The sequence below is a fragment of the Formica exsecta genome, unplaced genomic scaffold (assembly GCF_003651465.1).
Source record: "Formica exsecta isolate Colony F162 unplaced genomic scaffold, ASM365146v1 scaffold17, whole genome shotgun sequence".
NCBI lineage: Eukaryota > Metazoa > Arthropoda > Insecta > Hymenoptera > Formicidae > Formica > Formica exsecta.
This window is the reverse complement of record NW_021849015.1, coordinates 108118-134312: the sequence shown is the minus strand read 5'-3', so window position 1 is coordinate 134312 and position 26195 is coordinate 108118. Positions and strand designations below refer to the sequence as shown.

Below are 26195 nucleotides of genomic sequence, written 5' to 3'. Positions count from 1 at the left end.
ACCGCATTTCTCGGTTTTGACGTCATCGATATCGATTGGTAGACCTTGAACAATTTCTTTCTTTGCTTTGTGGTACGAGAGAAACGTTGTATGTATATACAGCTCATAAATATTTTACAACCTTTTTTGCATAAGTCTCAAGTAAATTTTCGGATGTTTCAAACACGCTTCTGCTTCGTTAATATTGATAAATCTGAAAATAAAAAGATATACTCTCAGAGCGCGGAAAATGTTCGAAGAAACAGACATAGTATGCAACACTTTTATCTCATTATATTTTTATTTTTGACACACGAGTGCACACACACTCAAATGCATAATTACATACATGTGTATGGACGTACACATACACTGTATGTGTCTTTTATGTATTTACATACGATATTAATTAATAATACAACAAATGAGATATTCTAACAGTTTTGATGTAAAATATATATAGCGGAAACCAGCTATGCAGTAACTTATATGTATCATATAACGCATTGTGTCAGCTGAATTGTCTATATCGTATTACTTGCGAGAAATGCATCGTTTTATCGAATGTCCAAATCATCTGGCCATCTCTTTCGTTAAGCGCGTCTATTATTATATGTACAAAATACCACATATATTTATTACATAATCACATATATATATATTTTTATATCTTGATATTCATATCATATATGCCCTTTCTAGAGAATGATCCATCCTATTTGTAGCTCATTCGAGTATATAGATGGGTAAAAGTTAGTTAGTTAGTCGGTGCCCTCTAGAAAGGGCATTATTATTTGTGGTAAGAACCTGTTTTTCTCTGAGATAACATATAACTATTGTCCAAAGTTGATTATTCATATTCGTGACTTTTAATAATCTAAACTTCACTTATTAATGCATAATAGAAGTGAATATTGTGAATGTAGTTAACACGTTTTGATGCAAATTTACTTCATTGCAGATTTCAAATCCCAGAAGTATTCTCTATAGACTCTCATAATCACATGGCACATATTGATTTATAGATTCTTAATGTCAAACGTTAACTGTACAACTCAAATATTGATCGATAACAAACGTGTTAAATACATAATAACAATAGCATTCTTTCAATTTCAATGATAAAATGCATAATTGATGATATTCTTTTTTTGTATATTATTTTTTACTTACTATTTTTACTCGCGTTCTCTAAATTAATATACATGTAATATACATGCGATCAAATCACCAAAGTAAACATGTGAAAGCATCCATAAATTAAAATATAAAACAAGAATAGAATATTATACAATCTAATACTTCATCATTAAGATTCGTTTCTCAATAAAAATATAATAGAGCTGACCTTGCACAATAGTTTAATATGGACACACATATAGATATACACGCACACTGTGTGTTTCAAGAGATATATTATAATTTAAGTATAATTTAATTATGTGCTTTATAATCTACTGTTGAAGAATCAAATAATCAACATATTGCTATCACCATTTTACAACTCGTTTGTAGCATGTTTTGCGGCAGTATAATAAATCTGAGGTGCGATATATACATATTCGTGACTTTTAATAATCTAAACTTCACTTATTAATGCATAATAGAAGTGAATATTGTGAATGTAGTTAACACGTTTTGATGCAAATTTACTTCATTGCAGATTTCAAATCCCAGAAGTATTCTCTATAGACTCTCATAATCACATGGCACATATTGATTTATAGATTCTTAATGTCAAACGTTAACTGTACAACTCAAATATTGATCGATAACAAACGTGTTAAATACATAATAACAATAGCATTCTTTCAATTTCAATGATAAAATGCATAATTGATGATATTCTTTTTTTGTATATTATTTTTTACTTACTATTTTTACTCGCGTTCTCTAAATTAATGTACATGTAATATACATGCGATCAAATCACCAAAGTAAACATGTGAAAGCATCCATAAATTAAAATATAAAACAAGAATAGAATATTATACAATCTAATACTTCATCATTAAGATTCGTTTCTCAATAAAAATATAATAGAGCTGACCTTGCACAATAGTTTAATATGGACACACATATAGATATACACGCACACTGTGTGTTTCAAGAGATATATTATAATTTAAGTATAATTTAATTATGTGCTTTATAATCTACTGTTGAAGAATCAAATAATCAACATATTGCTATCACCATTTTACAACTCGTTTGTAACATGTTTTGCGGCAGTATAATAAATCTGAGGTGCGATATATATATATATATATATATATGTAAATTTCTGGAATGTTTTTGCATAAAAAAAAAAATTATGAGTATTTATAAATTATTAATTTGTTTGAATCACATAGTTATAATGCGTCATAATAGATTATTTTATAAAATTAATCATCATAAAATTATTTAAGTGACAATGTAAAATAAGTGTATATCAGGAAAACAATATTTTATATATTGAGTTGAATGGAAAGTTCCTGCCGTTCTTTCCGTCTTCATCTGTTAGTAAAAAACGGCACGAACTTTCCGTTTAACCCAATATATATAATGATACGAATCGCGCACATTATTTCTTATTCTGTTTAAATAACGTCTAAGTAAAACATAAATATATATTAATCACAATATGCTTGACTTGACAAGAGATATATATTCTGCCCTTTTATATTATGTGTATAATCTATTAACGCATAAAAATAAAATAAAACATAAACTTAACAAAATGTAATGTATATCTATATAAATTGCCAATTTTATTACCTCCCATATGTAGAAATCTAGAAAAAATGTTTATTTTAATTCAAAGAAATAATTAAGCAAAAATCGGTTAAAAAGTTTGGAAGGTTCTATGTTGCAGTATCGCCTTCTTCCTGTTCGAGTCTGGAAGAACCACAAACGCGACATTTACAACATACAATACAAGGTGCCGCTAATAATAGCAAGGGCGATGCGACAAGTAGAAGTAGGCCAAAACCAGCAAATATCCCGATAACTTGCGTTCGATGCCATATCACGGACGCTCGTGAGTGTCCCAATTTATTCTTACATGGTCCCTTGTCATAATGTCGCAATAAAAAATCGTCCTACAATATGAACAAGTTTTAAAAATATCAATAAATTATATTTCTTTATCAGTATTTTACTTTATATACATATAGTGTACATATACTGTAAGTATATATTGTAATATATAAAGTACATATAATAATGAAATAATATTTCAAAAGTTTCTGTATATGTGTGTGTATATGTATATATAATATTAATCAATACAATTTTTTTTATCATTTTAGATACTCACATCCAAGGACGCTAAGCAGTACCAGCAAAACACATGTTTACATCTTTTGCACATCATTTGAGCACAACCTTCGTCCTTTTCTATCGGTACGGAACACATGGGACAACATTTAATGTGATCACTACCAAACGGTATTCCTAACGGAAGTTCTGAACAGGGTCCATTGTGCCAAGGCTCGCGACATATTGAACAAAAATTTGTGGAACAGTTGGGACAGTGAACAGAGCCTAAAGGGGTGCTGTTTCCACCATTACCGTTTATCGAACATATTGTCTCACAACCCGCTCGTGGACACCATGCACGTCCTTTGTCCATCGATACATCTAAACACATACAATGTTAATCATTGTAATTTATAATATGTATAAGTAATATGATAGATCATATATCCCTTTCACAGAAGACTACATTTGCATTGAACTGAAAAAATCTAAGATTGCCGCATCACTTACCTCTGTTCAAACGAAACTTGCAATGTTTTTCCATAAGTTCTACACTGACAAGACCCGATATCTCTTTCAAAGATAGTATTGCGCCGTGATCACATTGAGCATCGGGACAACTAATTTCGTACGCACCTTCCTCAATTTCAAATTCTACATAGGCACGCATGCACTAAAAATTATTGAAAAATAGAAATATCGATATTATTTTTTGTATGTATAGCAAAATGCACGCATATTTTTTTCAAAAAATAATTCCTTATAGAAATTTTGACTTACATCTTTACAATAGGAACAACCGCATCCCTCAATCTTAAATGTTTTGGAGAGAGAGATATCGACAAGACATAATTTACAAAATATTCGTCCAATTGTTTGTTGCGAACCTGCAGGAACGAAATTACCAGCAGCCAAGCTGTAACGTGAGCTAGATGCCAGGGATAACAAACTGGAACAGCGAGAGCATACTCTACTACGATTTATCGGTCTTCCTTCCAGAGCTGAGGTACTTAATCCCACAGCGGTTTCGCATTTTCTCAGGGCGCCAGGACCCAGGCTCATCCAGCTGCCACCTCGTGCTTCCAGGCTTGCGCTGCTTTCAGGTCGCAGGAGGGGCGCGTCTACCTCTTTACCAAGCGCATTTCTCTCTGTCAAGGAGAGATTCACCACGCTGGCTTCCTTGCGTATCAGAGGTAGCTTGATGCCGCTAAATTTAGCCTTGTCGATCTTCTTGGAATTAACCGCGATCTTGGTGGGCGGATTGACGGAAGTCACCGAACTTGTCGCGGTACCCATATCAGTTAGCGGAGCTCGTCTTACGACGAGCGAGTGTAGGCTAGGCATCCCCTGTAGATCGGTGCCGGTTACAAACGACGAGGATTGCGTTCGCCGATCTCCTCGCGGCGGAGAGCTCCCTTCCGCGCTCGTCGTCGTTTGCTCACCGCGGACGATAACAGAACGCATGAACTCGGATAATCATGTGTACATGACGAACGAGACGGTGCACCCCAGAGTTGCACAAACATCGATAGATCTTTACGCTGTCCGTCATAATCTTCGACATTCAACCTTATCTCATGCACATAATTCTAGGTGCGCGTTAAGCTTTAAAAAAAAAAAATCACGTTTGACAAACATTTTTAACTCCGGTTATGTCGAATTTTCACTTTTCGCGTATCCGTATCGCGAAATTGACGTTATTATATTTGTCACGGAATTATATCCCGCGAGACGAGCATCCTCGGATTATTAGATATTAGACGTACACGAAACAGTCACAACAGCTGATCGCGTTCGCCGTCTCGAGGACGGGCGAATTATTGTCACGTAAAACGACGTTGTACGAGGACGCCGTACATCACCTGATCACGGAATGCGGCAGTTTCTCAACGACGACGGTCCTACTGTCGCAGCGAGACGCAAACACAACGCGGATATCGTCGCAGAAATACGATGTGCTGCCCAGCAGCCCAGCTTCTCTCTCGTGCTGATGCGATCGCTAACTAATGATCGTCACACGCGATCGTCCCAGACGTCGCTCGCCGCTTTCACTATATTTCACGGCACATGAAACGCGTGTCCCACTCTCCCACGTCGTGTCGCCTATATCAACGCGCCGCGGTCTTCGCCAACATTTTTGCCATCGCCGTCGCGTACGCTATCGCGTATATATATATATATATATATATATGCGTGTACGTGCACACACATTGCGCGGCACGTTCATAAATTATCCGATTCGCGATACGAGCGCTTCCGCCCCCGCTTCCTCATTCGTTTTTCTTCTCGTCGAGCGTGCGAGGATGAGGAGCAGCCAAGAGACTAGCGGAGAATACCGTAGTCGCGACCGCAACTTATCTTCGCAATTAGCAGTAGCGAGATTGTTTTTGTTTTGACGTAACATTACATCCTGCGTGTGACTCACTTAGCGCATACCGGACACGCAGAGAAATTCTAGAAGGAGGCAAGATATATACGTGACAACAGAACAAAGATTTCGCGGAAGAAGAGCCTACGAAAGCGCAATTTCGAAACTAGTGACGTTTCCGTCAAATTCCCGTCGAGAGCGACTCGATGTCGTAGATGTCTGTCGTCTGTCTATCTAGTTGTAATTTCCACAGTACTTTCTGCACTTTGCCTCCCTCCACCCCTTTCTGTTTTTCCCTTTTTCTTCTCTCACTCTCTCTTTTAAAAGCTTGAATTGACTTGAATGTATACCTGTCTCTCAATTGAATTCTTCATGTATTCTAAATTTTTATTTTAGATTAATAATACTGATATATTCTAAATCAATATTTGCCTTTATAACTAATAGTGGAGTGAGAATATTTGATGAAGTATTTATCAGTTAAGACTATACTCACGCACGTGCACAATTGAAAAATATACAAGATTAATACAAAACTAAAAAGTGCAACAAAAAAAATAAGTTACGAGAAAGTTAGTTGAACAGTTTATTCTTCATATAAATACAAAAAAGATTAATTTTACTATTTATTTTATCATGGGACAGAGAGATGAAGTTCATTAATTTAAATTTAATCTATATCATGTACAAATACACTTGTATAATCTACTTATAATTAATAATAGTACATATACACTTTGATATATTTACATATGAATGATTAACATAACTCGTTTATTAAAAGATATTTTTCCCTATGATGCATATTAGCATTATAATACACATACAAATTTAATTGTATAAAAATTGAGCAACTTATATCATTCTTTTTTTCTCAGAATAACAAATAACAGTCAATTATTCTGAATTTATTACTGGAAAGTACCAGCTTGAAAAGTATATCATCATAGAATGAACGAAAGTTAAATAATAATTAAATTTAGTTAGTACCTCTTATTCATGTTTTAAAAAAACAATGTGAAAAAATTTTCAATCTTATGTTAATAAAAATAGCTAAAACTTGACTGGAAGCTAAACGCGGTATACCACTTGATAGTTGGCACTAAATATTATTGAATGCTGAGCGGAAAACAATGACTGAGAGTAAGGCAATTTTAGTACAAAGTAAAGAATGTATATTGATCATTACATAACTGTTATTATTTCATAAGAAAGTAAGATGTGATAGTCCATAGACTATGTTGCCAAAAAAATATTGCAAAATAGTTAATATCCAAAAATATTCTTCATTTTGTACTACAATTAGCTCCGTTTTGTCATTATCTTTCACTTAGTGTTTATTGGTGCTTATCATGTTCCAACTCTCAACCAGACTTTAATGATAACACATTCTTTTGCAGTCTTCAAGTAATATTACATATAATCATGAAGTTGCATGAAATTTTTTGACTAGATTTCCTGTAATGGTAATTAAAAAGCATAGATATTAAAATAATTCCGTGAATTCATGTTATAAATGAACAACAAAAAAATTATTATATATAGATGTAACATCAATCCTAGTATTTTAATATATGAAAAGAATCAGATATCTATTATGAAGTTAGGAATATTATGTATACATTATACATGTGTAATATTGGAAGCATTTACAGGAGTAATATCAATGGGAGCAATTATTTAATTCAAATTCAAGAATCCAAAATAGATATTAATCGAATTACTGCCGAATTAGAGCTGGTGTAATATGCCATGTTATTGTGAGATGGTCTACAGACTATTTGTATCACAATTACGCATTGAACGCAGAAGTAAAAAATAATGGATCAGAATTGGAGATCACAAGACTTAACACATCTTTTTTCCTTTACAGAGAGATATTACCAGGTATACTATACTGTCCTTTTCTAGAATGTGTATCGACCGCCCTGACCGCAAAATAATAATTGTTACCCTCAGAAAACTGTAAGAAGAATATTATCTCGTTTAATATCTCATAGATTCCAAATGATTTTAGGAGATCCACTTTATTCTCTTCGTGACATTACATTTTTTTACTGACATTATTGATTTACCTGAGTCAAGGTACACGCCATAGGTAATGGCAGCGCCCGCACATCTCCCACTTTTTTCCACAACGATGTATTAGGATTTACACCAGTAATTTCTTGGTATGCGTACAATTGGTAACTAGCAATATCCGCATATTTATCTGACAGATTCATGTTCCAAGATAATACTATACCTATTAACATGACATTGACACCATATTAAGAATTTCTTAACTTAAAACTAGAATCTAATCACATTTATATAAAATTGGGAAATATTTATAGTATACCATTTGAGACTTTTGAAATCTTTAACGATGGAGCTGGCGGTGGAAGTTTCCAGCCAGGTGTCATTGTGTAGCTTGGAGTATCCGGCAATGGTGCAGGATGCTGAAGTAAAATAGCAATAAAATTATTGTTTTAATAAATAAATGTTATAAACAATTATTCTAATATCATTCCTGCAAAATAATATAATAAATTCTATAACAAATTGTTAACATATTATGTGCACACATACACATACACACACACACAATATGCTTTTTAAAATGTAATTTGATTACCTGTCTTATAAGTAACAGTTGAAAAAGGTGGTCTGCATGTCGTCACTGGTCGGATCTAAAAAATATTCGAATTTCTTGTATAGCAATAATTCATAGAATTCAAAAATTCTGTCATCAGTACAGATTTGCAGGAAAAAAAACAAAATTGCTGCAAAGTACTGACCTGTACTTGCTGATTAGTAGTATTTGATGTTATTAGAACTTGTCTTGGTGTACCTGCACTACTTTGCATCACATACGCCAGCCTGGGCGAATTCATATTATTCTAAAAAGAAAAGAATATATATTCATAAGTTTCTATTCTTTTCTCAATATTATGGTATCAACATATATATGAAATAAGAACAAAATGCTTACTACAAGGGCAGTTGTTGGTGGCTGGTTAGGTGTTATCACTTTTATACTAGCCGGTTGCGTCGTAATTGCTACATTTGCTGGTATTGTTTGTATTACCCTTTGAAAGGATTGTGTATATTTCGGCGTATTCATTTGTTGCTCTAACATAGAGGTTGTAGTTATAGCCGTAACTTTTATGTTTGCTGCTATAATATATAAAATTTGCCATATTAGAAAGTTATGAAAGATTATGGAAATTTTATATTTATTATTACTATCTCTATCATGATGAAGACATTATTCTTAAGGCATGATTTATATATATATATTACATTTATATGTGCACAGAGAATGGTAAACTTACATTTATTCTTTTCTTCTTCATCTGTAAGATCAATAAGATCGCTATTTTTTGACTTTGAAGTTATCACTGTTGGACGATTTATTTGATTTTGTATTTTACCATTTAAAACAATAGCTTGTTGTGGTTGTGGCTGAATCTGTTGTTGTGGCTGCAAAATTTGCATAATTAAATTAATATGAAACAATACGCGATATTATATATACTTAAAATATTGTGTTTAGTTGTGCGGATATTTATTGAAATAAGTCTCACAGCAGATAAAATAGGCTGAATGCCGGTAGATTGGCTAGACAATGTTAGCGTATGAGAGGATTCCAAAGGTTTAGCAACAACTAAAGCCGCCGGTGTCACAGGAATAAGAGGTGCCGTTTGTATCGGGCTCTGTGCAATTGTAGGAGTTGATGTAGTCACTACAGGTCGGGGCGATCTTGTTTTGATTCCACTGCGTCTTGTTGCATTATTATTTGACTCAGCTGCTGAGGAACTAACATTGCTCGGAGCGTTTGCAGGTTTAACATGCGAAGTTTGTTGTACCTGCCGTAAACTCTGTAATCCATGTTCCTATTGAATAGCAGTTTATCATTATACAATATTCATATAATATTCATTGAATATCATATGTAAATATATTAGGAATCATATCTCGTGATAAATACCGTTATGAAATTGACTTGTAAGCCTACGGATCTATTTATTTTTATAGGTGCGATAGACTTGTCAGGATTCGCACGACGGTCTTTTGTGTTACGCTTCACAACCTCTTCAAAATCTCTCACTTGCTTTGTTAATTGCTGTAGTTTTGTACGCATTACTTCCTGATATTTCTCCGATATGCGAGCTTGCTCTCTGAGTTGTCCAATTTCACTATGCATCGTGATTGTTTCGGCAATCTTCTGAATTAGGAGTTCTTCCAATTCCTTAAGCAAATCACCGATTATAACAATAAGATATGCAAAGCAATTGTGTTTTGCCAAAATAAATATACATATTGCAAACTATTAAGAGATAGTTTATTCTGAAATATACTTTTACCTCCTGTGTAAGTTTCGGTAATTTTTCTTTGATATCCCTTTGGAAAAATTTCTTAACAAAAGCTAATTTTGTAATATCATTCTTTTCCTCAGACTTGGTACTCATTTTCACTTTCTTAACACCATTAAAAATCTCATTGTCCGAACAATTGCGTTTTAATGAAAGCGGTGACGCAGGACGTACATCCTGATTCAATTTGTGATTCACTGTTACAAGTTGTTCTGTACTAGAATCACTAGAATCGCTATCACTAACATTAAGATACTTTTTTCTGATTATCTCCTCTGCATTTCTAGCCGTTCTCCTCTTTTGTCGTCCGCTCTCCTTTTTTTCTGTAATAATAAAATGCAAAAATAATTTAATATGTGTATATTAAAGTATATATAGTAAAAAATATAAACTATAATTAAAATATTTTACATATAATAGCAAAAGCACATATAGACTTCAGAAATAATTTATTTTACCAAATATATTTTCTTGTAGTTAAAATATTGATAGAGTATAATATCCTAAAAAATATATAGACATTTATAAAGTAATATTAGAACATTAATTCTATATAGAACTGTTAGGAGAGATTTTAATCAGGTTTTCTCTGTTCTATTTTTTCTTCCTTTTCTTTCTTTTCTGTAAAAACTATACGAATCACATTTTATTTCCAATGTAAAATATTTCCTACCTTGCTTGTCTTCTTCAACACAATCTTCTACTGTATTGTTTGCTTTTTTTGATCGTTTTCTTTTTGCAGCATTTATATTTTTATTCTCGTTATTAGAATTTTCTACATCAACAGATTCTAATAAAATCTTTTGTAATGTAGAGTTATTATTTATAATTTGCATTACAGGTTTATTAATATCACGATCTTCGTTCGTTACTTCTTTACCGTCTTTTACACTGGGCAAATTATTTTGATTTTGTACCAATAAAATACTCGTTTCTTTTTCCACAGGTTGTATCTCTGATGCGTTTTTGTTTTGTATTGCATCCTCGTGTTCTGAGTTTCTATTTTTACTTTTATGTTCAACATAATCTTTAGGAGGTGATGAATCATCAAAAATAGCGGATTTGGTTGAATCCATAGATCCAATAGATATATCTTGACTATTATTAATTTCGACAAATGGGCTTTTTACATAGTGATGATTATCATCATTAAAAACCTTATCTACTACTTTGTCGCTTAAATTATCATCATTACTGTTAGAAACAATTGCAAGTGTAGACAATCTTTCACTATTATAAACCTGAACTTTAGCGGAATCTATAATAGGACCATTACTGTCTACATTATCCAATTTATTTAGCTCACAAGTATTTGTGGTATTTATTTCTTTATGATCACTGCCTGTCTCTTTTAAATTATCATTACTGTGAGTTATTGGTTCTGCATTTTGAAGATTATTTATTTGTATATAATTTTTTGTAGATAAATTATCAGTTCCTAATGCTATATACTGTTCAGATGCTGAATTTGAACATTCAATGCTTGCGACAGTAATTTTTAAATCTTTATTAGACTTGAAAGTACACTTTTCATTGGATGCACTAACAGTCATACTGCTATTTTCAGAATTACATATATTATCTTGTATTCGTTTGTTTTCTGATGTATCACCTAAGGATAATGCTGAATTTTGGGAAGCCTTTATTGCTGCAACAAATTTTTATGATGTAATCAATTTCGTTTGTTTCAAAGATATTGCCTAATATAAAAGCAATTGTATTAATCCAGTTTAGGAAATTTTCATTAATATTAGAAAAATAATTTAGTTTGATGATTATTTGTAATTTTTGTCATCCATGAAAATATTACCTGAGTTATGCTTCTGCTCCAATTTTCCATTATCAGGCTTGTCAACTTCTTCGACAATCTGTTGTATGTCAGAGCATAATTCTTTTTCTGTGATTATATCTACAGATTCTGCAAAAAAAAAAAAGTATTGATATCTATAAAGATTTTTAAAAATACTTAAATTGTACTATATTATGTTAAATTAAACATAATAAGAAAAGATATACATATATTAAAAAAAGATTCATCTAGAATTTAATTAGTAATCTATTAAATAATAGAATTTTAAGTCTTACAAATAAAAAATAGTTATATACCAGTTTTTCTATTCTGCAATTTAAATTCTGTAATATTCGTAGAGTTTGTTGTATTATCTTCTTGTTCCATATCCTCATCATCAGATAATCTTAAGCGCAAGCTATCATCAGACAGTACATCTTCATCCTCTCCTTCTTCTTCTGCACCAAATAATAGCTCTTCTTCCCTCTCTTTTGATAGTTCATTGTCAATAGTATCAATAGTAATTTCATTTGATAGTTCAATATTGATTCTATCGATACAAGAGATTGTGGAACTAGATTCTGAATTATGCGCTATTCCAGTTTGTGCTTTCTCCATTACAAGTACAGTAAAAATCACTGCAATTATATTTATCTTGCCAATTAAATGTTGTTCAATCAATAATGAGGAACTGCATGCGAAGTATATATATAATAAAATAATACAATTTAAGAGATAAACGAGTACATTCTTTTTTCGCTTTATTTGTTGAATGATCACGCGAGTGCTAAGCATATATACATATATATTTAACGGTAATTTCTATCAATGTCAATTGTACGCGAGAAAATATCGTTAAATACCAATAAACAAATCGTAAAAAAATAGCGAATTATAAAGTCGGTGTCGTTATAGCTGAGGCATTTTCTTGTTTTGTAAAGTAATCTTTACATATAAAATTTATTTTTAAACACAAAAGTAGTAAAATATTAACATATTTTAAAATGTAATAGAAAGAAGAGGGAGAAGAGCAAATAGTTTCGATGTATGGAATTTTGAATAACAACTCAGATATATAATTCTATTAGAGAAATAAATAAAAGAAAATACAAATTTTGCAAAATGTCTCTTTAAGTATTATCGAAAGTTAGAAAGGTTACAAACCTAAGATTTGAGCATATAATGCTATCAGTAGTAATTAGTTTGTCAAAACATGATTGATGGCAAGAATCCAAGCAGATCTTATACATCATAATTTTTCAATAGTTTGATAGCAAAATCGAGCACAATTTGTGTTTTACAAATTCTACTTGGTTTCTGCTGCCATTTTGTTGTTAGGTTATGTCGATAGGTTCTATCTATAGAATACGAGCATATCGTGATGTCAATCTGTTAAACCATTTTGATAGAATCTAACAAACTGCCGACATATGTACTATTAACATTATGTTATACTGAGAATATTTCTCGTGTGAATTTCGAGTAAAGTGTAATTTTTTGAACATTAACTGTATTATATGCTTAAAAAGTGTAGAAATGTGGGAATGTAGAATGTTATTGGAATACATTTTCTATGCGAAAAACGATAAGTTTGAGACCGACCGAAAATATTGCTCAAAAAATCTGCCTTATATTTAAAATCACCGTCTCTTCAAAAATTTTTTTTTCTTTTTATATATATTTAATTTCTTCCTTTTTTAGAACATCTCTTTTTTTTTAGAGGGAAGAGAAAATAATACATTTCTTGTTTAACATTTTAATAATAATTATTATATCTTTCATTTTCAATAGTAAATATAGTATAGAAATTATCAACTAAAGAGTATCTGAACATTCTGACATTTACTGTACACACGCACGCGCGCGCGCGTGAACTTCATTCTGGATCGATGCTTATCGCGCGGGGTCACTATTTTATTGGATATATGATTGGCGCATAAGTTCAACATGTCCCGATAAAACTAAATAAAACGGGAAGTTTTTCTCCATTTATAAGATGTGTGTACAAATTATCACACATTGTTCAGGGAGATTGAATAACGAAATCAGGCCCTGGGTAGAGGGCCAAGGGCCCCGACCCATCGGCATACCGAGCTAAAAGATGGCGGATAGAGAAAGCATTTCTGATGATTATAATAAGCAAGCAACTATGTACTTGACATTTGAAGACGAAATTGTTACGTATTTTCAACATAATTTCGTCAACATGGCATTTTTAAGGATCCAGTAATATTGGCGAATTATTATATATATAACTAAAAAGATTAGGTAAAAAAACGCATTTATCTACGTGAAATCACTTTAAGGTTATCACCTTCAAAATCATGCCGTTTAAAAAAGGGCAAATCGTTTCGTGTTGGCATTAAAGGTTATGAAAACCGAGAATACACAAGCTGGTTACGCTTCATTGAATCATTTATTCAACACCAAAAAGGCGCTACGAAACGAACAGCGACACTTCGATCGACAATAAAACGGTTACCGAACGATTCGTGAACATCGTTATCCCATTGCTCTACGTATCACCAGTATTTTCAAACACAAATACGAATTAAAGAAACCGCGCGAACTGGTCTCGGTGTCATCGACAGGTTTGTGAATCGAGCGTGGAATACATTATACTTAGGCCCCGAGATTCGTTCCGAAGATGGCCGAATGTACACGAAGCATCGGAAAATGCTGCACAAAATGCGCTTGTGATGTCACGATTTGCTGCGCAGTAACGAAAACTTCGTTTTTAACCAGCACGGATTAATCGCATTTTAGTGATTATTCGCAAAAAAATTCGCCATTTTTATTTATATCTATCTGGAAGAATTATAAAAAATGCATTGTTAATTTTTTAATAATTTCACTCTTTTTTTTCCATCACGTGATGTCGTATCCATGTATTTTTAGTCACTGTATTCACACACTTTATTGCTTTCTGATCATATTTTCAGTCATTATCATTTTATATCATATGTTTATCAGATAGCATTTTGCATAACTGTTTCATATAGTCATTATACGTTATTACCATTATATATATATGGTACACTTTTCATTTATAAGGTCATTGAACCCTATTAAGCAATTAATTTTTCGATAAAATGTAACATAATCCGTTGTTCATATGAGATCTTTCAGCAATGCATATATAGCCTTTGTCGCGGAGAGAGATTCGTTTTATTGAGCAATTGATGAACAGTCCCCTCTCTTCCTTCCTCAACGCACCAATGGCAGAATCAATGGTGGGAGAAAAGACGTGATTCTTCGTCGTATTGTAGGACAACCGATTTTCATTGGCCTATTTCGATCTTAAGTCTGATATTTGATCGTAATATGGATTCTTAACTTGATCTCGAGAAATGTTAATATTTTTTGTTTAACTCTATTTAATCATTTTCATATTTGTATATGTGTCTGGTAAACAGATGTCGATATTGTAGAAATATCATATTGTTAATTAATAAAATTTAATTTTTACATAATATAAATCAATAGTCATGTTTCTCCAATTGGAGGACTTCTTACAAATCAAACACGATCAGGGCTGGCCTTAGCATCGATGGCGCCCGATGCGAGGATACAAATTAACACTCTCTTCCTTCTCTTCTGTGTGTTAAATATTATTTAGTTAACATTTTTTGACCAGCAAAAAGGAAAAGAATTTCTCTCTAATTTAGTTCAGATTCAGTAAAATAAATGATATCTTCAATAAAGAATATCATATAAAAGAGTGCAATTCTAATGTGAGATCTACACACACTTTATATTTTTTAAAATCTTTTTTATTTATTCTCTAAGAGGAATTCTCGGCATTTCGAATCCGGCTTCGCCCTAATTCGGCATCAATTCTCCCCTCCGGAACTCGACATTCCACAGGAGCGCCACTTTCAAAAACTCAATATTGACTACTGTTACACGTCACCTTTAATCGGGTTTAAAAACATCCAGTTGTAAAACTGGCCAATTACAGCTATTCCTCTGAAAAATGGAATGACCGTGATTGGCCAGCCTTAGAATTACGGATGTTATTAAACCCGATTAGGGGTGATGTGTAAACGTAATCATTGGCTGCATTCAGCGGATTCAACAGTTTTGGGTAACAATCGAACGTGATTGGTTCTTACTTTTAACATCCGTAGTTGTGAAACTGGCCAATCACAGCTATTCCTCTGAAGAATGGAATGACTGTGATTGGCCAGCCTTAGAATTACGGATGTTATTAAACCCGATTAGGGGTGATGTGTAAACGTAATCATTGGCTGCATTCAGCGGATTCAACAGTTTTGGGTAACAATCGAACGTGATTGGTTCTTACTTTTAGAACTGACACATCAACGTCGAGTGTTGACAAAATAATGCTCAACTGTTGAATCCGCTGAATGTAGCAAATTTTATATAAAAAAAAGTAAAAGATATTTTGAAAACCACAAAACTTTTGTAAATTGCTATTATTCATCTATTGTGTGGAGAGGGGGGGCGCGTGCGTGTATGTGTGTGTTCTGCAGCCAGAACAGCCTCATGCAGCTGACATCATATATCAAAATAACATTAGAGAAAAACAAGAAAATACATAACTTATTCTTTTGTAACAATCACTTATAAATAAATATTACTTTATGGTGTTATCAAATAACTTTGTAATTTCAAATAAGATAATTTATTTACAATTACATTTTATTTTGCAAAAAATAAGATGACTCAATATTCATAATTGTTTTGTAGCAGAAATATTCGTAAAAAAATACATCATAAAAATACCTGCCATTTTCCATTTTAAACAATAATTTTTGAATTATCTAAATATAAAATTTGAATAATGATCAGCCATAATTATGCAATCATATGTCTATGAAATATGCCTATACAGCGTTTTTATCAACTCCAAGTTACTATAGTCTACTGATCGCAAAAGTGGGCGTTCACTACACGCGCTAGAATTTGCGCAATTCGCAGACTGGCTCGATTTAACCTCGGTTCATGGTTAAACGGTAAATTCCTTAGATTTTCAAAACTAATCTTTGCAATAGATAATAGCAAATACTCTCATCATTTAGTTTTAGACAAACTATTCTGCTACAATGTTAACAAATATAAAAACATAGTGCATAATGTAAAAAATTAAAAAAATTTTCGTGTTTTATAAAAATAGTAACTTCTTGTAAAATTAAAATATATATTAAAATTTGTTAAGAATCTAATAATCATAAGAATGTTCAAAAATATAATTAACTGTGTTATATAATTTTAAGTGAAGAATCAACTGAACAAGTAGTGCCATCTGTTGCTACTTTTACCTCAACGACAAATTGATACTATGTCGTCACGCAACAATATTAAAAAATAGTTTTTCGATTTATTGTATTTAAGTTATAGTTATTATCTTATTGTCAAAGATAAAATTCTACGATATAATTGATTATAACAAATTAATATTATTGTCTAGTGCAATACAGAAGTAGTACCAAATAAATATTCCAGAAATATGCTTATTATAGATTGATATTTTTTCTGCAAAACTTATATAAAACATAAAAAAATTTATTTCAAGAAATGCATTTTCTACTCTATTTGGTCTATCTTTGATACATATTAGAATGTCGGGATATATATACATATAAAAATATAAAATTGCGATAAACGCAAAAGGTTATGAATTGCGTTCATAACCTTCATAAAAAAAACGTTATGCTCGTAATGATAAATATAAATCTATCTACAGTTCTCTCTATAAAAAAATAGAGTTACTTGAATGAAAAAGATGTTATAATCATTTAATGTTATACACGCATTCGAATCGGTCGATGTCATTTCGGTCACGGCATTATATTATCGGGAGACAACATAATTCGTAAATAAAAATAATTGAATAGAATAAAGCTAAATAAAGAAATAGTGTTTTATTAGAGATTGTAATATACATAGATCTAATAAAATCTCATCAAATTGTACCAAAATATTTGCAAAATTTCGTTAAATTGTTGTACACATGTCTATATTATTGATTTATGATACTAGTACGACAACGTATGATATAAAGAATGTGTGTGTGAATTATCATTTAAAAAATTTCATAATCTCCTTTAAATCAATGAAATCATTTATAGAAGAAACATTAACAAAATGGCGTATATAATGCTATCTAAAATGGTGCCTTTGCTATGTTAAAACATCTTTATATAACAATACTTTTGTGTAAATTTGGGTCTTAAGGCCCAAATCCTAATTCAATATATGGTGAATTACCATGAATTATTTTGAGAAAGTTAAATAAAAAATAATTTAATTCAGATAAACTGAGAAGGGGAAACTTAATCATTTAACCTTAAACATCAAAACATAGACTACCTAACCTCTCCCTCTCTAAATAATTTTTCAAACATCTTAAAAAACTTAACATATAGTATTAATACTTTTTAAGTTATATCAAATAAAATTCCGATAAGATGATTGTCGACTTAATGATTTGAATATCATGAGTTAAATACTAATTTCTCGGTGAAAAATCCAATGTAGAAGACCCAAACGACATTAAGATATTAGAATGATGATAATTGATGAACTTACGTTATATTATTGCGTGGAAAGGTTTCGGGCAATGGTGTATATACTTTTCGCCACGTGAAAACAAGTTATACTTATCATAAATATGCTAGAATGGAACTACACTTTTGATACTTGACCATCGAATATAACGTTGCAACGCCGCAATCTAAACAAGCGACTTCGGCAACGTTGCCAACGCTTTTCCTACCGTTACTTCACCTAACGTTACATTATATTAACGTGGGGGAAATGCAGCAAAATTACAATGAATTATAAATATATACGTATATATTTATCGCGAATCTGAGATTTAGCGAAAGATGGAATATCAAAGTGTAAAAATATTTATAAATCATTAATAAACACATATCCAAAATTTATCGACGTACATCGTATACATACACATCGTTATATATTTCACATAAAATCTCATTTGCGCATGCGCGATGTCACCTGAATTCCCCGACCAACAATTTTAGCCGCATCACTTCTTTCTTTCTTGGTCGGAAACCTTACACTTACACAAAATTATTCTCTTTTTGTTGTTATAGTTATAGGTATGAAAATCTAATACAAGCAGTCGTTACACCGCAAATCTGATAAGTAATATGTAAGTATATCAAAATGTATTTTATTAAGAATAAGAATTCATTATCACGAATTATTGTCACTATAAGTGTACCTTGATTGTATACAAAAAAATATGATATTTTTATAAAATAACTTAGTAATTAAAATATTAATAGTATATAAATAAGGTGTTTAAGATTACGTTATATATAGTATTATTATTATTTCAAAACAACAAAATATAACAAGATAATAATTCAATTTTTCAGTATTGGAATATATAAAAGAGAAGTATAGTCACTTATATGGTGGGACATCCTGGTATATTTAATATACACGTATATATATTTTATAATATTCAGGATGTTCCGTCATAAAAGTGATTACTTCTCTTTTTATCTCTCTCTTTCTCTCTCTCTTTTATAATAAGAGAGATAGACTATATAGTAAATAACATATATCAAATTAAATTATTCAAATTGAACTCTGTTGTAAGTATAATGATTGCTTACACACACAAAAGCTACCTCTCTGTGTTAAGTAACGGAGAAGAAGTATGCATAATTTTTTTATGACATTGTGGAGATATTTTGATATAATAAAAGCGTTGTTTGAATCGAATATAACGATGTATGTGATTTTATGTAATTATTTCACGAATTATACGTTATGTAAATTGTGCACGTGATCGAAATGATATAATATTTCTCTTCACTTGTGTTTTGAAATAAGAATGGCATCTGAAAAGCAATGTTAAAAATAAAGAGATTTTGTTTGCTTTAAATGACTCAAATATATGTATATGGAGGTTTTTAACACTTATAGTTTATTTAAATAAATCGTATATCGACCGAGTAAAAGTTACTAGAGTACAGCCAGCATCAAAAGTTAATGGAAATACGACTTTTACTTTATATATCTGAAATGCGATACTTATAGTAGAATATTTATTGTTTTGTTATTAATGTATAATGTTTATAACATACATGATAAACTAAAAAGTTAACAAGTAAGAGAAATTAAGATGGATTTTTTTTTTTTTATACGGGGCAGCACATCGATTTCGTGTACTGCGCGATAGGAGTCAAAAAAAAAAAAAAAAAAAAAAAAAAAACTTTCTTATAATTCTTATTAATTGAGATTCATTGCAAACTCTTGTGTTATTATGTTCAACTTTGTTGAGTGAACGACATTCTATTTCAAAAAATTTTTTAAATAAACCAATCCAATTTTTCTTATTTTATCTTCATTGGATAATATTCGATGTCATGAAGAACACAAAGTATACATATATATGATATTTTGAATGTGGAATGATGACACCCAGGCTCAGTTCACAAGGTTACTCACGTTCGTACCGACGTGTGTACATACGGTCGCGCGACGCGCGACCAACATCATTGGTCCACAGAGATTGTCGCGCAGAGATGAATGGAGCTTTCGTGCGTCAAGTGGAACGTCGGAGTACCTCGTAACTAGACGGACAGCCAATAAAAAGTGACGTGAACGCCGTAACGCGCCGCGTAGCAAGGAGCAGAAAAACAAACGGGCGATCCGCTCGGCGAAAGGGATAGCCGCGAGGGGGTAGTGAATGTCGTCGGTGAAACGCCGATAAAGGGTAAAAGTAAAATTTCGACGACGATGCGCGCGGACCGATCGCCCAAGTGCAGATAGAAACTCCCGATTGCCAGCTGGTAACGAGGCATGCCGCGTGATAACTTTCACCCGTTGACCTGTTGTTGACGGAGCGAGGGCGAGGGCGACGCAGCAAAAGAGAGGAAACGATCATCCGTGTGCGCGATTCCTGCTCCGTTTTTCCGTAAGAGAGCATCGCGAGAGAGCGAGCGGGGCTGCGAGTTTTTCTCGCGCGGAACGCAGACGCACCGCGTCCGCATGCGTAATAATTACGTCTCTCTTTTTCCGACGGGCCGATCGAAATATATTGTCCGACCGGAGAGCACTCTCGGAGTACTCGGCGAAGAAAGGGAAGTTGCTGTAATGGCCGCCGTGTCATGAAATGAAGGTGCCCAACCATTTGTATGTTGACACAATGGAGGATAGCTGTAGCCCCGCGTCCCAAAATCATAACGGCCAGCTGGCCGGCGGCGCGAATGTCTCCCTCGCCAACAATAAGCACCAGGGCGGCAGCGACAACGGCAGCAACGGCGATGCCAAGGACCAGCGGCCGCAGTACTCGATGCCTGGTATTCTGCACTTTATCCAACACGAATGGGCCCGCTTCGAGCTCGAAAGGTCCCAATGGGAGCTGGACAGGGCGGAATTTCAGGTATATATCGACTCGACTCAAGGAATAAAAATGGTATCGTGCGGATGCGACTCGGACGCGCGACAATTATTCATTTTTACTTACATTACTTACTTCAGCTGTCATGTGATTGAAGAATCATCGAAACATCAAAAAATTCAAGCAATTGTCAACTTTAGGATAATGCAGATGTTTGCGATAGAATATGTTAGCAACTTTTTCTTCTTTTGTGACTTGAATACGTAGTCATTCGGAGCAGCGTTGCTTTCAATTTGCCATGTGAAATATAGCAAGCGACTTTTTTCTTGATATTCGAGCTATTTGAAATTACTGATGTAAATGATATTTAGCAAACTACTAAGATAAAAAATATTGAATAGTATTATAAATGACAAACTCTTGACATTGACTAATTTTTCTTCGTATTTTGTTGTATAGGCTAGGATAGCTTTCCTTCAGGGTGAAAGAAAAGGACAAGAAAATTTGAAGAATGATCTTGTGAGGAGAATAAAAATGTTAGAATATGCGCTTAAGCAAGAAAGGTAAATAAATCATTTATGAATGTACGCATATGATATAACTACAGCAATATTATTTTAAAAAAAATATTTTTAGTTATTTGAATTTTAAAGTACATGTAATATTTAATGTGTGTGTGTGTGTGTAGAGATATTATAATATAAATATATTATATTTTTGTTAATTTTGTAATTATGCACACAAAAACATATACTAAGTCCATAATACAATTATATTAATTAATTGGATATCTATAAATGAGATAAATGCTCTCAACATTGTTATTAAATTATCAGATTATATGTGACTGCATTAGCATATCTATATCTTATAATGACATTCATATAATCTGTCACACAATAACATTAGAATATTGTTTCTTGTAATTTTTACAGAGCAAGGTATCACAAACTAAAATATGGTACCGACTTAGTAATGCAAGGAGATATCAAACCACCTCTTTATGAAGAAGGTACTACGTGCAATATCTCTGAAAGCGGTGGTGGAAGTAGTGGTGGCACTGGTGGTGGCAGTGGTGGAGGAGGAGGTGGAGATGGAGAAGCTTCATTCACATCTGTCAGTAATGTTAGTTGGAGACAAGGCCGTCAGCTTCTAAGGCAGTATGTGTTTTGTTTTTAGAAAAATATAATTTTTAAGTTACTAAGTTAAAAGTTTATTATTATTATTATTATTTATTTATTGCATCATACATAGAAACAAAAAAACTATATAAATATCTGAATTTAATTTTAAAAAAAATTTTGAAGGTAAAAGAAAGAGACTTTATCTCTAAGACTCTTTTTTAGATATTTGCAAGAGATTGGTTATACTGATACAATAATAGATGTACGGTCAAACAGAGTACGATCATTGCTTGGTTTAAACAATAACACAGACACAGAGGAAATTAATACTCCCGCATTAAATGGAAATGAAGGAACAGTACAAGAGAAGTATGAATGTCATGAAAGTCATTTACGTCGGGCAAAACAGCACCCCCAAAAAAAGGTACAGATATGAGTAAATATATTTTTAGATAAATTGACTTAAAAAAAAAAAGCAGTGCTAGCGCTAATTGTAATTTTTTTTTGCGTGTGTGTGTGTGTGTGTGCGTGTGTGTGTGCGCGCGCGCGCGAATGTATGAATAAAAATTTATTATGTGGAAATGTAAAAAATATTGAAATAAATTATAAAAGTATCTAAATATGTTATATATTACAACGTCTATATATAAAAAACATAATATTTTTATTTCAGCAACAGCCATCTTCTATAGCAGAGGCAATGATATTAGACACAGAAGCGGCTGTTATAGCAAATTTTGAATTCTTGGGTCACACAGATATGGATATGGAAGAAGAAGAAGGAGATGTAGAAGATGAAATTTATGATGCAAATACAGATACCAAACCAAATAAAGTAACTGATTATTATTATCTCTATACTTTCATTATATTTCACTTTATGATATATTTATTATCTGTTATAATGTATTATGTATTTATTATATATTGCGTGTTATTGTATTTAATATGACTTTTGTCTTTCTCTTGCAGACATCTATGCCCCTTCTAGGAGAAGATGTTGATACAGATGCAGAGGCGGAAGAGGTATTAAACGAATTAAATCTCCTCACAGAAATTGAAGAATCACCACCTGGTTCTATTCATCTGGAAATGAATTCTTCAGATTGGAGTAAGTAATGTTCTTAATTCATTAATTCATATATTTCAGATTTATATTTCAAATGTATTTCATTTTGAAGTATTTATTTACATATTGGTATCTATTTACATGAGAAACATGCTAATTGTTGTTACTTCCTGCAATTAAATAATCGCGCTTTTGCAGATGCAATAGAAATGCATAGAGGATTACAACTGGATCCAAGACGTCCAAATAAAGAAGGTGATTCCACATTGGAATTAGGAGAGTTAGAACAATTATGTGTTAACAATGATGCAGAAATATCATACGATGTAAGTTGAAAGAATGTTTTCTCAATTTTATGAATTAATATTCAGAGTTAATATTATAATTTATTAATACTTCCAATATGTATTATTATATACAATAGATGGTTTCCACCACAAAAGAGACCTTCAGAAAAACGTGGAATGCAAAATATACATTACGATCGCATTTCGATGCTGTTAGGGCACTTGTCTTCCATCCCACAGATCCAGTTCTTATCACCGCGAGTGATGATCACACGCTGAAATTGTGGAATCTTCATAAGACTGTTCCAGCGAAAAAGTTTGTAAATTCTATTTTGTTGTGAATATGTATATATATATAAATATATTATATTGTTATATTTTTTATCCTCTTATGCAGGTCAGCTTCATTAGATGTAGAACCACTTTACACGTTCAGATCACATACTGGACCTGTATTGTGTCTAGCCATGTGCAGTGCGGGCAATCGATGTTACAGTGGTGGCTTAGATGGCAATATCCATTGCTGGACACTTCCATCAGCTAACATTGATCCATACGATTCGTACGAACCAAGTGTCCTTAGTCACACATTAACAGGACACACAAATGCTGTTTGGGGTTTGAGTATGTACCATCTGCGTCCTACCATGCTGTCGTTCAGCGCAGACGGAACTGTAAAATTATGGGCTCCACAGGCCCCGCAACCTCTTCTCAATACATATGTCTCGGAACAAGGTACACAAATATTATATAACGTTTTAAACTTAAAACGATACACCATTAGATTATTAGAAAGTAGAGCAAGTTTTATGCTAAAATAACACAAAAGTCAAATTCGCAGAACTTTATCTAGCAAATATTGATTGAATGTAAGTTTTTTCTATGTATTGTACATTTGTAGATTATTAAATAATATATGTCATAATAATTTTTTTTTTTATAGATGGCATACCGACTTCAGTTGACTTTATCAGAGACGAGCCGCACAAACTGGTCGTAGCTTATGAAGGAGCTTGTGTGGTATTTGATACTGAAACTGGCGCGATCGTTGCGCGACTCGAGGCAAACGAAACGAAAGGCGTAAATCGCGTTGTAGCGCATCCAACATTACCGCTCGTTGTGGCGGCGCATGAAGATCGGCATATTCGATTTTACGATCACCGGTCAGCTACTCTTGCTCACGCGATGGTGGCGCATTTGGACGCAGTTACTAGTCTCGCTGTAGATCCTCATGGTCTATATTTACTTTCAGGAAGTAAGTACAAAGCCACAGAAAACGATCAATCCTGTTAGAATAACGAAATTTCAAAACGTGAAATAGTCATACTAGTCATACTAATCAAAATTAAATCTTCAAGGTCATGTATTATCGTTTCTAATTTAGTAATTATTATTATCCAGGTCATGATTGCAGTATAAGATTATGGAATATGGATAACAAGACTTGTGTTCAGGAAATAACAGCACATCGGAAGAAATTCGACGAAAGTATTTTAGACGTAGCGTTCCACCCATCACGACCGTTTATAGCGAGCGCTGGCGCCGACGCTCTCGCCAAAGTGTTTGTGTGAAATGTGTAAATCCGAGATACACTTACATCAAAATAATTTCTATTATTACATCAAATCAAGCAGTTTTTGTACTCTTATCCTTTTTTAGATAGCCTTATAACTTTATGTGTCCATCAGCATACATATACAGATACGTATACACATTTCCAATTTCCGTTGTAACTCTGATCGTTCTCTGATCCCTTTTTCCGAGGTACCGGTTTATAAAAGAATCAAATTGATCGTATAGGTATTCATAAGAGGAAATGAAGATTTTATCCGTAACTCTTGTCTGTGACAGTTTATGGAAAAAAAATAATTTTAAATATAAACGCGCTGCTTGTTGATGTTAATCATCATTAAGTAGCCAATACTATTTGGAAAATAGCGGGGAGGGGTCTATCATGTAGAATATTAGCCGATATAGTCCCGATAATTAGAGGAACCAACCCCTTACCCACAGAATCCAGGAAGTACACTGCCGCGGTAGCGTAATATTTATCCTTACGTTAACTATTTATTACCAATATCGCCGTTACTGTTGCACACTGCTACTGGGGATTAATACAATCGTAATAATCGACGATACAGTTGTCCTAACTAAAAAAAAATGCATTAATTAGTCTCCCATTACACATAATTTTTCCTGCTGCCTTATATATTCATCGAGGCTAGCACACAACATAGTAATGATAATAATAATCGTAAGCTAATTATAATAGACATATTATAATAACAATAAATTATATAAAAAATTGTGTGTTTCTCTGTAATATATTGTATTTAAAAATAGATAACTCTCTGTGTAACGTATTATAATGAACATTTTTTTTATTAAAATCTCATTCCATTATTTTCTTATTTTATATGCCCATAAAACGCGAAATTATCCAAATATTATCGGTTGTATACTTTAAGTTAAATTTTTAATTCTTTTTAATTTACCTTGTAAATATAGTATTAAACATTGTGTAATGTAGCGTAATAAAGCGATCGATTATACGTTTCTCGATCCCAAAAGTCATGCTGTCATATGATTACTTCATTTTCTATGCAGTTCCACGTGACTCGAAACGGAG

The 26195-nt window shown here is 32.5% G+C and overlaps 3 protein-coding genes across 7 annotated transcripts; 1 reads left to right on the top strand and 2 right to left on the bottom strand.

Moving 5' to 3' along the window:
• Positions 1 to 1537: 1537 nt before the first annotated feature.
• Positions 1538 to 5891, bottom strand: LOC115233305 (probable E3 ubiquitin-protein ligase RNF144A). Its single transcript, XM_029803631.1, has 4 exons — positions 4003 to 5891; positions 3733 to 3895; positions 3281 to 3603; positions 1538 to 3062 (listed from the first exon to the last, which is right to left on the bottom strand). Exons 1-4 carry the CDS (start codon positions 4684 to 4686, stop codon positions 2826 to 2828), a joined length of 1407 nt encoding a protein of 468 aa, XP_029659491.1. The 5' UTR covers positions 4687 to 5891; the 3' UTR covers positions 1538 to 2825.
• A 272-nt stretch (positions 5892 to 6163) lies between these two features.
• On the bottom strand, positions 6164 to 18491 carry LOC115233296 (activating transcription factor 7-interacting protein 1-like). Of its 5 annotated transcripts, XM_029803618.1 has the most exons (14): positions 14052 to 15077; positions 12055 to 12375; positions 11759 to 11866; positions 10622 to 11596; positions 9940 to 10271; positions 9564 to 9824; positions 9160 to 9468; positions 8908 to 9055; positions 8565 to 8749; positions 8371 to 8472; positions 8200 to 8262; positions 7932 to 8058; positions 7666 to 7835; positions 6164 to 7553 (listed from the first exon to the last, which is right to left on the bottom strand). In XM_029803618.1, exons 1-14 carry the CDS (start codon positions 14098 to 14100, stop codon positions 7458 to 7460), a joined length of 3246 nt encoding a protein of 1081 aa, XP_029659478.1. In that variant the 5' UTR covers positions 14101 to 15077; the 3' UTR covers positions 6164 to 7457. The 5 variants fall into 5 exon arrangements, with proteins under 5 accessions (XP_029659478.1, XP_029659473.1, XP_029659475.1 ...); XM_029803613.1 differs by lacking the exons at positions 6164 to 7553; positions 7666 to 7835; positions 7932 to 8058 and adding an exon at positions 12902 to 13095 and having other exon boundaries at positions 8173 to 8262; positions 14052 to 15073; XM_029803615.1 differs by lacking the exons at positions 6164 to 7553; positions 7666 to 7835; positions 7932 to 8058; positions 14052 to 15077 and adding an exon at positions 18293 to 18491 and having other exon boundaries at positions 8173 to 8262.
• A 1717-nt stretch (positions 18492 to 20208) lies between these two features.
• LOC115233298 (striatin-3) lies at positions 20209 to 26095 on the top strand. The gene is made up of 11 exons (XM_029803620.1): positions 20209 to 21128; positions 21546 to 21649; positions 22022 to 22246; positions 22433 to 22634; positions 22884 to 23045; positions 23183 to 23321; positions 23478 to 23605; positions 23704 to 23882; positions 23964 to 24301; positions 24510 to 24821; positions 24968 to 26095. Exons 1-11 carry the CDS (start codon positions 20859 to 20861, stop codon positions 25135 to 25137), a joined length of 2229 nt encoding a protein of 742 aa, XP_029659480.1. The 5' UTR covers positions 20209 to 20858; the 3' UTR covers positions 25138 to 26095.
• Positions 26096 to 26195: the final 100 nt, after the last annotated feature.